This window comes from Haliaeetus albicilla, chromosome 18 (assembly GCF_947461875.1).
Source record: "Haliaeetus albicilla chromosome 18, bHalAlb1.1, whole genome shotgun sequence".
Taxonomy (NCBI): domain Eukaryota; kingdom Metazoa; phylum Chordata; class Aves; order Accipitriformes; family Accipitridae; genus Haliaeetus; species Haliaeetus albicilla.
This window is the reverse complement of record NC_091500.1, coordinates 2,566,370-2,579,339: the sequence shown is the minus strand read 5'-3', so window position 1 is coordinate 2,579,339 and position 12,970 is coordinate 2,566,370. Positions and strand designations below refer to the sequence as shown.

The window sequence follows — 12,970 nt, the reverse complement described above, 5'->3', positions numbered from 1 at the left end:
AAAAAGGCTAAGAGAACTGGGGTTGTTTAGCCTTGAGGAGAAGAAAAGGCTCAGGTGGGATCTTGTCAAGGTATGTGAATGGGAAGGGGTAAAGAAGGCAGAGCCAGGCTCTTTTCAGTGGTATCCAGTGAATGGACAAGAGGCAATGAGTCTCCACTCCACAAAAGAAGCTTTTTTTTTTTTTTTTTTTTAAAACCATGGTGTTGGTCGAACACTGGAACAGCTCCCTGAAGAGGCTGTGGGGTTTCCATCCTTGGAGATACTGAAATCCCAACTGGACACAGGACTGAGCAAGATGCTGTGGTTGACCCTGCTTTAGGCACAGAGCAGGGTTGGACTAGACAATCTCCAGAGGTCTCTTCCAGCCTCAACTATTCTATGTTTCTGTTTAAGTTGTCCTATGCAAAAGAAAGTAAGAGAAGAGCTAAGTGATTCATTGGATGTCTACTCTGTCTTTCTTATCTGCTTCTTGGGTACAGGATGAGCAGAAGGGTTGAGGAAATGTGTAAGCCACAAATAGGAAACCTTGGCTTTCCTGGGTCAATATTTAACACAACTAATTTCCCCTTTACAGGATAGGGATTTGGAAAGGCTGCGTCGGAAATGGCTGTGTGCCTTAACAAGGCGTCAGGAGTATCTTGATCAGCAATTGCAAAAACTTGTTGGGAAGCCTGGTAAGCAAAATGCTATTAAAGGTAACAGTAGTGGTAGGTTGAGAGACATGTTCACACACTTTTTATCTTAATATATTGTAAAATTTAGAAAAGAAGTTAATGGAAAGCTGAATCTCTGAACTCACCAGTAATTTGCTTTCAGTGAAACTAAAGTTAGAGAAACCTATATAAAGTTGTTCATTGTTCTTGTACACTGTGCGTTTCTTCTTCGTGTGCGGAATTTCTGAGCAGAGTGGGGTTTATTCTGTTACGGATGGTATAAGAACATCAACCCATGATAAAGGCACTGAGTAAGAAATGCTCTCTGTTGTCCTGACTGACGTCCTGCTTCTCCAGATAAAACAGAAGATGATGCAGATCGGGAGGCACAGCTTTTAGAGATGAGGCTAACACTCACTGAAGAAAGGAATGCTGTAATGGTTCCTTCTGCTGGCAGTGGGATCCCTGGAGCTCCAGCAGAATGGTATGAACATACATTGCCATATGCAAGAACGAATGTAAAAATGATGCATGGTCTGTTCCTGGCTTGGATTGTTGCCATTTTTTTGCTTTCCTTAATCTGGCCTCTGTACACACTGTATGAGCAAAGTTGTTAAAATTAGGCCCCTTGCTTACATTATTTTATAAGGCTGTATATCTGAAATCCAGAAATGCTATTTCATAAACGATACTATTATTGATCAGAGTGTAATTATGACCTTCTGAAAAAACAGAATCAATATTTATTACCACTGCACTTACCATTTAAAAAAATTAGCCAATATGTTAATTACCTAGTTCATTCACTTAAAAGGCTGCTCCATCATAATAAAACTGCATCTACAGGAGCATTTTGTTGCGCTTCTGGTTGGAGCGCAAAGTCTGTTTAGCCAGCAAGTGTTCCATGTAATTTTCTAAACATTAAAAATAGTAAACTACACTAGACGGAGATTGCCGTACTGTAGCAGCTGTGAGTAACAACTGCAGATAAGGAAGCAAGGTTGTTTCACTTCAAACCTCTTGTCTTCAGTTGCTTTCGACTTTCTGAAATTTTTTTCTGAGCAAACCTTTAACAGTATTTATTGATGGAATTGAGTGTCATGGATTTTAAGCTGAAGTTTGTTAAAGCTAGTACTTCTGAAACATAAAAATGGCAAATGCTTGTTGGAAGCCCGTCAACTTTCACATCAAAGTGTTTGACTAGGTTTGAAAACAGGAGAGCTGCAGGAAACCTACTTGAGGAAGAATCCGTTTTGAACACATTTGCACCAGAGGAAATGTTCAGTATGATTCAAGCACCTTATATGTTACTTAAGACTCCAGCTTGCTCTTGTTCACCATAAAATTCATCAAGTCCAAGTTCATCATGGGATGGCTACAGCCCTTTTTACAGCTAAGATTGCAACAAGGAGTCTTAAAGTCTTTTGTGCTTCCTGTCACCTTTTTAGTTCCTTATTAATGTTGTATAGCTTAGAAGTGGTAGGCCATGTAATATTTCATTTTAAAAACAAATAAAACACCACCTATGTTACCCTTTCTTCCATGATATGAAAGATGCCTTAAATGGCAGCTTTGACTCTTAAGCATGTGTGTTTTGTAAGAAAGAGTAATAACTGTGTAGTGTGGCAGCATCAATGTTAGTTTAAAAACTTTGACATGGGATTTTCTGATTCTCACTCTGCTGTCTTCACTTCCATCACTAATGCAGAGGGATTTGCATTCAATAAATGTGTGTGTCAGAGTAAATAAACTTAAATTTTGCTATTAGCATTTGAGAGGGAGAAAACATTTCTAAAAGCAGAGGCTGAAGAATATAATACTTCTAAGAGAGCTGGTATAAAAGAAATACCAATCTAGTTGAGTCTCAGAATCTGCAACAGTAAATTAAAATAAATCTGTTTGACAAGGTTATCAATGGTCTGGCTTAAAATTACAGTTGTACTGAATGTAATGTACTATGGGCTTGTATCATAAGGTACGTGTGCTAGGTAAATCTGCGTTAGTTTAAATGCCGCTATTGTCTCTGTCTTACATTGTAGGACTCCTGTGCCTGGTATGGAAACTCACATTCCTGTTATTTTCCTTGACTTGAATGGTAAGTGTTTCTTAAAATGACAGTACTTTGAAACAAATTTTGTACAACCAATGACATTATAGAATTTAAGCAAGCTAATAAAATGAAGAAAGGCCTGGAATGGCAGGTAGATTAATTTGAGAGTGCACATTTTTCACTGAAACATACTCTTTAATGTTTCAAAATATACAGCATTATATATGGAAGGAACCATAAGTTTTAATAATCCAAATATTTTGCAGATATTTAATAAGTAAAATGAGTACACCTAAGGGAGTGAGCAGCAAAGCCAATGTAAAGAAAAAATTACTGTGGGGAATGTTCTTTCTGAGGTCTCACAAGGATATGGCATTGATGCTATATCCTATCATTTCTTTTCTGATGACTTAGAAGAAAACATGAGGTCACTGGTAATAACATCTGCATATCAAAAAAAAAAAAGGCATGATAAGCTCAAGTTAGTTTTACAGAGTGTGATTATAAGTGTTTCTTTAAACAATGTATGTTTCAGTACATCCAAATACAAGATCCAGTTTGAACAATGTATTTGTCAGATACTTCTACCAAAGATGGGAGATTGTAGCCAAGAAAGTGGCAACCCCTGAGTAGTCCAGGGAGCCAACAGTTCCTAATCAGTTGAACAAATCCTTGTTAAGATGTTTAAAAGAGGGTTAACACTTGTATTAGAAGCATCAGGTGAGGGTGGGGAGGTGGCATTCTGCCTGTTGTGAGGAGGTCTTTGCTGCAATGCTGTTTAAATTTATGGTTTGTTCACCTCAAAAAGCACACGGATATCAAATGGCTTCAGAGAGGAGCTAGTTAATAATTCATTCATGGTGAGGGACTCGAGCCAGAACAGTTTGAGCTTCTTCTCAAAAACCAGATTAAGGGTTTGTTTAATCATGATCTGAACGTACTGTATTTTTACTTGTTCAACCAGCAGCTTATCTTTATTTAAAAAAACCCACCACACTACCTAACTAATACCAAATGAGCAATGTACTTAGTATGATTGAGCAGTAGTGCTGAAAATACACCTGTGGGCAGGGAGGGGATGTTTATAACTGGGGGACATTCCCACACAATAGAGGACTTTATAAGGCACGCTTGAGTCTGTGTTACCCAAATTTTTGTGCATGTTTTCTGTATAGAAATGGGATTCTTTTTGAAGTGGAACAATGCAGGGAGTTTTTCTTTTGTAGGTAGGGTGTAAGTAGCCAAGCTGGGGAGTTAGTGATGAAAATGTGAATTCATGACTTGCTGGATGTTTTTAAAAAGGATAATTGCTTTGCGTCTCCTCACCTTCTGTATTCACTTTTCTTTCTAGCTGATGACTTCAGTTCCCAGGATAACCTTGATGACCCAGAAGCGGGTGGGTGGGATGCTACTCTTGTTGCAGAAGAGGAGGAGGAATTCTTTGAACTGCAGATTGTGAAGCATCATGATAGTGAGGTAAGCAGAGATGCAGACCAGTTTAGTTAGTTTAGGATTCTTTTAATTGTTCTTTTTATATATTCAGATGTGAAAATAATGCATCAAAGATGGCATACAAAGGATACAACACTTGTTTCTTATATGACTGACTTTGTGTTTTCAAGGAACATTTGCTAGGAGTATAACCATGATTTGAAAAATAATAAAACTCAAGGATCTTCCTTCATCTAAATCCAAGCATTACAAAAGCTTGAGGTTCTAAGTTCATGTTTAAGAAAACCCCTGAGCAAATTAGAGTATGAAAGCCCCCAGCTGAAAAACCAAACAATCCTAACTGTTGCTACAATTAACATATTTACCTCTGCATTGTTATGTTCATTATACTCCAGTTTGCCACATAGCTCATAGTTTTACAACTTTATAATTGTTGGTTTATAACTTTTGCTATTAGGTTTAGAATCTCTGATTTATTTTTTTAACTTAAAATTTTGCTCCTTGCTCTGAAACTTATTTCCTTTTGTATTTTTAGAGGAGCTTTATTCCTGATTGTTTTGGTAGGTTTTTTTGTTCTGTTTTGTTTTTAAAGCCTGGAAAGACGGCTACCAGGCTGTTTTTCTTATGGCTTGAAGATAAACCATTTAAGTCTTCAGTAATACTTATATTTTAACATTCAAGAAGAGAAATTCCAGCTTTTGCTGTATTGCTAGAAATATTTCAGCAAAGTTATTTCTCAAATACAGACAGGAGAGTTTATGTGGTGTGATGGAAGATTTTCACTGCAATCTCTGTTGCTCTCTGGTTTCTCTCAATAAATTAGGCCAAATGGTCCTGTAGTTCTGCATATTTTATAATTTATTTGCAATGATCCTGCGTATTCAAAGATCTTTTTTTCAAGAGGAAATGTTCCAGAGTTTGAGCAAGTTGGCATTTTTAATCCCAATGTCTTCATTTGGCAAACTGATCTTGATTTTTAAATGGCCTCTTCTAAAGCACAGGGATTTTTCTTCATAGGGAGTGAAATGGAGAAGCTGACTCTCAAAATTTATGTATTATGTATTTTTGTTAATTATGCTTAATTAATTACAGTTAATTATACACCTAATTATGCTTATTAGAGGATACATTTTTTTTCCTTTGCAGGTGAAAGCAGAAGCCTCATGGGATTCCACAGTCCACGACTGTATCCAGCTCAGTAAAGGAACAGCAGCAGATGAAAGAGTTTACCTTATTGTGAGAGCCACTGTCCAGCTCAGCCATCCTGCAGAAATGCAATTAGTGTTACGCAAGCGCATTTGTGTTAATGTGTATGGCAGACAGGTATACCTTTTATAATCCTCCACACTTTCACTCTGCCCCATGTTTACTATTGCTTGAAGAGGGGAAGGCTGTGATATGTGCAGTGTGCTGCTGCTATGACTCTTATTTTCTTGTATCTACCTTCATCTCTGCCTGAATGGAAGCACCATATCAATGGCATGCATTGAGACTTTAAGCTGCCAAGTAATTTTCATAGTATCTTGTATATTGTGGATGATAATGCAGCTTTTATTTAAAGGCTGAATGGCATCTAAGTACGAGAGATTTGGTATTACTTGTATTAACTACTGAGTGTTTTATCCCCAATCACTGGAGAAAGTAGAAAGAGTTAACTTCTCATGAGCTTGGAGTTCATGTTTTGCAAAAACTGTGCATCAGAAGAAACTTGTGTGTTTCCCTACTCCTATAGTATGTTCATACGTTACTGCTAACCATTTTTATTTATGCATCCAGATCTTTAGAGATAAACTAGCAGTAGTTGAAGCAGAGGTCTCCTTGTGTAATTTGTCAAAGTTAATCACTCTTGGTCTTTTATGTTTTCCAATTGGCTTGTGCTTTTACGATAATGTGTAGGTGAAAGCAGGATGTTTGATAAATGGAAAGCAGAAGGTTGTCATTCCATTTGCAGAATCATGTCCTGAAAAATATTTAATTCTTGAGAAAAATGGTGAGGAAGAGTTTGTTCAGCGTTGTCTCAGAATCCAGCTTCCCCTAGCAGTGATAATGACAAAGCAGAAAGCCTGAATTGTTATTCTGTTTGCACATCTGTAGTTAAGATCTGAAGCAAGAGCAGAAGAGGTGTGGTCACACCCAGAAACCCTGTAGACAACTCTAAACTGCTTTTAGTGCTAGAAATAGAAGAACTACAGTTCTTGGTGCTTTGATCAGGCAAAAGCTTTTTCTCAGAAACAGAACAGTGAATTTCTTGTTGTATAGAATGGAAGAGTGTGTTCAATAGATAAATTGAGCATGCCAATAATTACAATTGTGTTAAGTCTTCATCAACTGTGTTTTCTACAGATTTAGTCAATGATGTTTTTTACTTTTATTCGACACAGAATTTTTGGCTTTCTTGCTAGGTTTCTAAAAATCCTCGTCAATAACCTTTCCCTGGTGTTCGTCTCAGCAGCATCTTTGAATGACTCATCTCTGCATTAATTCAACAGTCCAGTTCTTAACCCTGCAAGGCGCCAAGTCAGCATAAACAATGACCATGCCCCCTTAAATCATTCTTCATAACGATCTCTTTGGTCAAGAATGTAATGCCTGTACTTGTCAATATTCAAGACAAGTCACCTAGGGCTCTACCAAAAAAACCCCACCCTACTTCTAGACCTAGCAAATGATTTGTGTGCTGGTTAAGCAGTCACCTTGCAATGAAGGAATTTTAATACTTTCTCTGTATCTGAAATACAGACAAGCAAATGATTTGTCTCCCAAGTTAAAATCTTTGACTCTTATATATTTATTGGCTAGTCTCCTGGGCATAGACTTCTTTCTTTGTAAACTGTATTTACTTCAGTTGAAATATGTTAAACCATGTTTTCCTTAAAGCAAGAAATATTTTCCTTTTTTTTGCCTCCCCACAGGGTTTTGCACAGAGTTTCCTCCGAAGAATGTCTCACCGAAGTTCCATTCCTGGCTGTGGTGTCACTTTTGAGATAGTCTCAAATATTCCAGAGGTGAATAAGAAATCGGAGTATCTGAAATTGGCTAAGAGTCTCTAACTTCCTTGATTTTTCCCTTATTTTGAGCATGTTAGCTCTTGCTGCTGCAAGCATAAACTATGGTTCTTATAAAAGATTAAGCATATTCCTTTACATGCTGTGACTTAGCAGCAACCTATGTCTTACCAGGGTCACAATGTATTTTGTTGAGTGAGCATCTATTTGCTCAGGTCCTTGAAGAAACATTTTAAAGAGAGAGAAAAAGGAGAATAAAGATGGGTAGGTGAAGTGCCTAATGTAGGGAGCATGAGAATATGTAAAAAATAACAACTTGGCATTTTTTAAGTAATGTCTTTATGCAACTCTTGATTCCTGAGCATGTTCCTAGTTAGATGATAATCCTTTCCTTCCAAACAGATGCTCTATCAGAGCACTTGTAAAAACATTAACACATGAAGAGCCAAAAGTCTGATTGCTGCCTGATTCTGTCTTTTATGTTCTGCTGTATTTAGCACTCTGCGTTGAAATGTTTCTCAAGCAATGTTCTATTTTTTCCTTGCAAGTCACTTGAAATTTTGTTTTCCTCACAGGATAGATAATGCCCTGAATGTGTTATCAATTACAAAATATCTGAATGCAGCCCTTTTGCTAGTCAATGTCTGTCTCTCACTGTAGACTCTCAAAACCAAAAAACCAAAAGAACAATAACCACATATAGCTTGAGATGTCTGTGACAGTGGTAGGCGCACCGATGCAGTTGGCATGGCACAAATTCTTTCAGTGTTGGAGATTTCTAAATATAAGCCTCGTTACAAGACATCTGAATCTGCCCTGAGCTTAAGGGAAAACAATGTTGAATCTGTCCTGCATGTTTTAAAAATGCATTTTTTTCAGGACTGATGTGGGAGATTTTTATTTTATTTTAAAAGGTTGTCATTTCTTTTTGTCTTCCTAGGATGCTCAAGGAGCTGAAGAGCGGGAGGCACTAGCGAGAATGGCAGCAAATGTTGAAGATGCAGCTTCAGCTGACTCTGAAGCCTATATTGAGAAGTACTTGCGGAGTGTGCTGGCTGTGGAGAACATTCTCACCTTGGATCGTCTGCGCCAGGTCTGTTTTTAAGGCTGTAGCAGACAGCAGAGAATATGCTTACTGAGAACAGTGTAGGGCAATGCAAATGTTCTCATAAGTGCATACAATGGCTAACAAACCAAAAACACCGCTTCAGTGCATACCTCAGCCTTACAAAGTGTGTGTGTGGCAAACATCCAAAGAAGCAAATGTAGCTCTCTTTACAGAGATGTTCTCACTCAACTACCTGCAATATGGATGGACGGGACTGGGAGCTTTATGTTAAATGCACTATTATGGGATCCTTTGTTTGTTTTTAAGACCATGCAATGCTAATTATGGTTCAGAAAAAGTAGTTGTGTGGCATTAGCTTTTCCTTTCTGAAGCCTGGGCTTTAGTAATGGGTTCTGAAGTTACTAGTAGAATTCTTGTCATTTTTCCCATATTCTACGTTGAAGTAACCAAACCCGTTCTGTCAATAAATAAGACATTGATTGGGTTAATCTTAAGTACTGTAACTTGATCTGTTTACCAGGAAAAATACAGGAGAGAGAAACATTTATTGAAAATTGTTCTTCTGGATATAAATTATGCAAGCACGAAAGAAACTTATGCAAAACAAGCCAGAGGATCTGCCTGTCCACTATAAATTAATGGTGAAGTGTGATGCAGTCTAAGTATTGAAAGCAAGTTCCCTGTCATATATAATTAGTTTAAAGGATTAAAATAGGACCTCAGCTAGGAAAGGCAGTCTTAGTCTTCACTTCTGTAACAGTCATCTCCTAGAATCAGAACTAGCTATAAAATCCTACATGTGCCAATCAGCAATATACTAGATGTTGAAGTTTATCCACTCTTAACACTTCTAGCCACGTTACATGCAAGCTTTAGATTACAGTAGACTTTACAGACAGGAGCCTGTGCAATAAGGCTGTTTAGAAACATTTTTCTTGTACAGACAAAACTATCCTGGGATGACTGGAGCTTGGATTCTTGCAAAACAGGTATATTTTCTTTGTTTTGCTTCTCTGTGATTGGCAGGAAGTTGCTGTAAAAGAGCAGCTAATGGGAAAAGGAAAACTCTGCCGCAGGAGCCTGAGCTCTCCCAATGTGAACCGGGTGAGTATTCCATGCTGGCATCTGCAGTATATTGAGGGCAGCAAGTCCAGTCTTTCAGCTACAGATCCCTATGATGCCAGAGTCATGGAGCATAGCAATAAATTTCCTGCAGTTTGACCCTTCTGTTTGTCTGTGCTATTTGTAAGCATGTAAATTGCGAAGAGGAGACAAAATCTGCACATATCCATGCTTTCATCATACAGGCTAGAATGCTTGAAAGCACCCCCATAAATCCAGACTATTTGAAAAAGCAACATAAAAAGAACCTTCTGCATTTTTTTTTCTGAACTCTGGAGGTTTTTTCATTTAGCTATCAAGTTGAAGATTCTTTTTTCTTTAGAAGATTTGAAAGCAAGTTACAAGTATTTACTGAACTTAAACTTTTTAACAGTGTTGTGCGTAAGAAAGATGAGACTTCTATTGTCCAAAATTTGGAAAGAAATCCTTTGATAGAGCTGGTAATCAAACTTGTCAAATTCTGGCTCTTTCCAGGTAAATAATCGGGATTTTACCTTTCATCTCTTGGATTTCAGTTCTGCTTTAACCGCAAAACTATTTATTTTCACCTTTCCTTGTGTTTATCAAGAGGCATATTTATCAGTTGTTTAAGTTTTTGTTAAGAAATAATTCTGCTTGTCTTAACTATTTCAGCTTTCTGGAAGCCGCCAAGATTTAGCACCCCCTTATAACCTAAGCAGTAACCGGGTAAGTATCTGAAGGTCTCCTGGGAAATCTTCTGTAGAAAAAAGGCAGCTACAGGGGCTACACTATACCAGTTACAGCAGCAGAAGTGGGAAACACCTGTAAAAGATGGGGCACACCTATGTGCTCCTTGTATCCTTGGGACTGTTCCTAGGACATAACTAGCTTTGGATGTGCTACACTAGACCTCTCTGTGAAAGTTCCCAGGCCTTTGTCAGTCACACAGCACTGCTGCCAACCGCTGTGGGATGTACAATGGCAGACCTGAGTTGAGCAGACGAGATTAAACATAGCTGTCCAACACACAGGAGTGCATTTGTCATCACGGGAAGTTTTCTCATTGTCAAGCTTCAGAGCTCTTCCAAAGCTTTCACCTGGGTGGATGCAAACCTTCTGGGTAAGGGACAAATCTGGGTTCATATGTAAGTTCAAGTTCACCTCTAGGACAGAATAGAGGCCTATGAAGAGAGTCTCTGACCTTCAGAGGGAAGCCAGCAGCCTTAATCTTGTGGTGGGTGATCATTCAGCCCATTACACTCTGTAAAAACAACAGTATAGATCAAAAGTATTTATTTTAAAAGTGAAAGATTAAATTTAAACTTATTTTCCAAGTCCTAGATAAACTGAAGGGTTTTCTCCTGATAGATATTCTGCCCAGTGACCGTGTAGTCATTTTAAAAGGGAGTATCTAGTGATGACAAGGCATTTTAATGCGTAATGCAGTTGCACGGAATAATAGAATTTTGATGTAGTGCTCTAGCATTGGTTGCTAAATCTGCTACATCTGTTCCGTGTAGAGAATGCTAAAATATGTGCAGGTGATAAAGTGCTTATAGCAACTTCTGTTTGGAGAGAACTGTGGGATGTTTCAATATTGTAGGTTTTTAAAGCAAAAATTAAATACCAGAGTTCTTAATGATTTCTGTTTTTCTCCTTCCTTCCCCTCAATGATTTCTCTCATTGCATGTTTCAGAGTCCAAAGGTCCCAGCAGAGGTAATGCATTAGGTCCACCTAATGAGTGGGATAATAATTTTATCTCATTATAAAGTTTATTTTGCTCACTTACACGCTTTACTTCCTGCTTTGAAGATGCTGCTGGTGGTGTCTCATTTGCATAGTACACAGCAAATGTGTTTTTCCATTGAAAAGCCTGTCATTAATGCAGTGTGAAACTGGTACAAATGAGAGAAGTTTTTCCTTCTTGGGTGCATATTATGGTTTGTTACAGAGCTATAGCTATTTAATGCCATTTCTCACAGTTCTTTGGACAGGGTGAAGTTATTTCAGAAATGGCCCCATCTCAGAAAAAAACAAACAAACAAACAAAAAAACCAAAAACAGACATGAAAGCAAGCAAATATATGCCAGTCATATGTACATTAGCCTGGAGATGAGATAAAAGTTGAGAGTTTCTTCCAAATCTTTCTCAGGCTTTATGGCTTCAGATAGTTCAGTGTTAACAACTCTTGATTTCTATGAAAGAATGATTTTAAATTAATACTGGGCCAATGGAAAACATGTTTATCCTTAGTATCATGTTAAAACTCTCAGAGGAGTGATGGTTTGTGCCCTTAGTTGTACCAAGCTTTGGTTAACCAGAGTTAATTGGTAGTGGTTTGCTTGGGGTTTCGCAGCTCTTTACCATGGTTGATGTAGCCGCTGACAAACACACTGTACTACTGTAACATGGAGCTGAGATTGTGTAGTTTACCTTCTTGCTTGCAGCATTGCTTCATTTCAAGGCACTTGTTACTCGGGACGTGGGGGGTGCAAATGCCCCTGTTAGAAATTTCTGGTTTCAAATGGATCTCTGGTTCAGTTTCCATAGGGAGATGAACAAAAGCTTTTGTAATCACAATGAAATGTTAAACAAATTCTTAAATATTCCTATAGCACACAAGCATCATAAAGCACACTGGTGATATCAGTCCTCTCTATCTTAGCAGAAAGGATCTGAGAATGGCTTGATAGGCGGAGTTTCAGCTAAGTTAGAGTCTTTGTCACTTGCAGAGAAATTTAGTGAAAAAGAACTCTTCTCCAGCAGTCATAAATTGTTATTTTACCAGGAATTTGGTTTTGTTTACAAGTGACTATAATAAGCTAATCTCAAACAAGTGGTTTATTATATCATAAGAAACATCCGTCACAGGATAGTAACGGCATCCTGAACTGGGTGCAAAACTAATCTGTTAAGCCTGCATACTTCAGTATTAGTGGAAGCTCTCAACAGATTTGAGAATATTCCTCTCCTTGACTTTTATTCTATTACTTCATTTTTCTCTCTAATTTTAACATTATTATTCCTTGCATTCCTGCTATCTTTACCATGGATTTTTAGCTTTGTGGAAAGGGCTCTTGAGTCTCATTCCTCTATGTAAAGCATCATTCATATTGGTCAAGTTATGAATGTGGGCACTGCTTCATTCTTCAGCACTATGAATAGCCAGGACTCGTTCCCCTGTAAACAAGAATATTAAACAGGTTACAATAAGAAGTAAAGATGGTAGTGGTGCAACAAAATCAGGCAGATCAGAAGTTTCCCGAATTAGGACCTGGATTCATCTTGCAGCCATAGTTGAATCTTTGCTACTACAAACATGGATGGGTGGTCACACCCCCATGAAGAGCTTGAAAAGCCCTCCTCCAGGACTGGAGCAGAGGTGTGGGTTTCGCACATTTTGAAAAAATGTTAAAGAATATCTCTGTGTACTGACACCACAGAGAGCTGTCAAAGAGCGTGATATCTCTCACACTGAGATATGCATTCATGTGAAATATTTACTTCAGAAGACAGTCTTATGGATGTTTCATATTAGGTTAACAGGACTGCATTTGGTCTCTCCTCTAAGTTACACCTGCTTGCTTAAATGAGAAAAAGCCAATTTTTACTCCTGTTATCACTACAGATACCGTTATGGGAGAATGAGATGAATT

At 38.0% G+C, this 12,970-nt stretch overlaps 1 protein-coding gene across 4 annotated transcripts in view; it reads left to right on the top strand.

The window, feature by feature from the left end:
• Window positions 1–12,970, top strand: part of KIF13B (kinesin family member 13B) — a 129,671-nt gene that overhangs the window by 90,646 nt on the left and 26,055 nt on the right. For 2 of the 4 annotated variants that reach the window (XM_069805530.1, XM_069805529.1), the window contains exons 27-36: window positions 575–674; window positions 1,011–1,137; window positions 2,693–2,748; window positions 4,055–4,179; window positions 5,302–5,478; window positions 7,068–7,160; window positions 8,101–8,253; window positions 9,256–9,333; window positions 9,985–10,038; window positions 11,009–11,029. In XM_069805530.1, coding sequence (XP_069661631.1) covers window positions 575–674; window positions 1,011–1,137; window positions 2,693–2,748; window positions 4,055–4,179; window positions 5,302–5,478; window positions 7,068–7,160; window positions 8,101–8,253; window positions 9,256–9,333; window positions 9,985–10,038; window positions 11,009–11,029 — 984 coding nt within the window. The remainder of the gene's footprint in view (window positions 1–574; window positions 675–1,010; window positions 1,138–2,692; window positions 2,749–4,054; window positions 4,180–5,301; window positions 5,479–7,067; window positions 7,161–8,100; window positions 8,254–9,255; window positions 9,334–9,984; window positions 10,039–11,008; window positions 11,030–12,970) is intronic. The other 2 variants (XM_069805532.1, XM_069805531.1) reach the window with 1 other exon arrangement.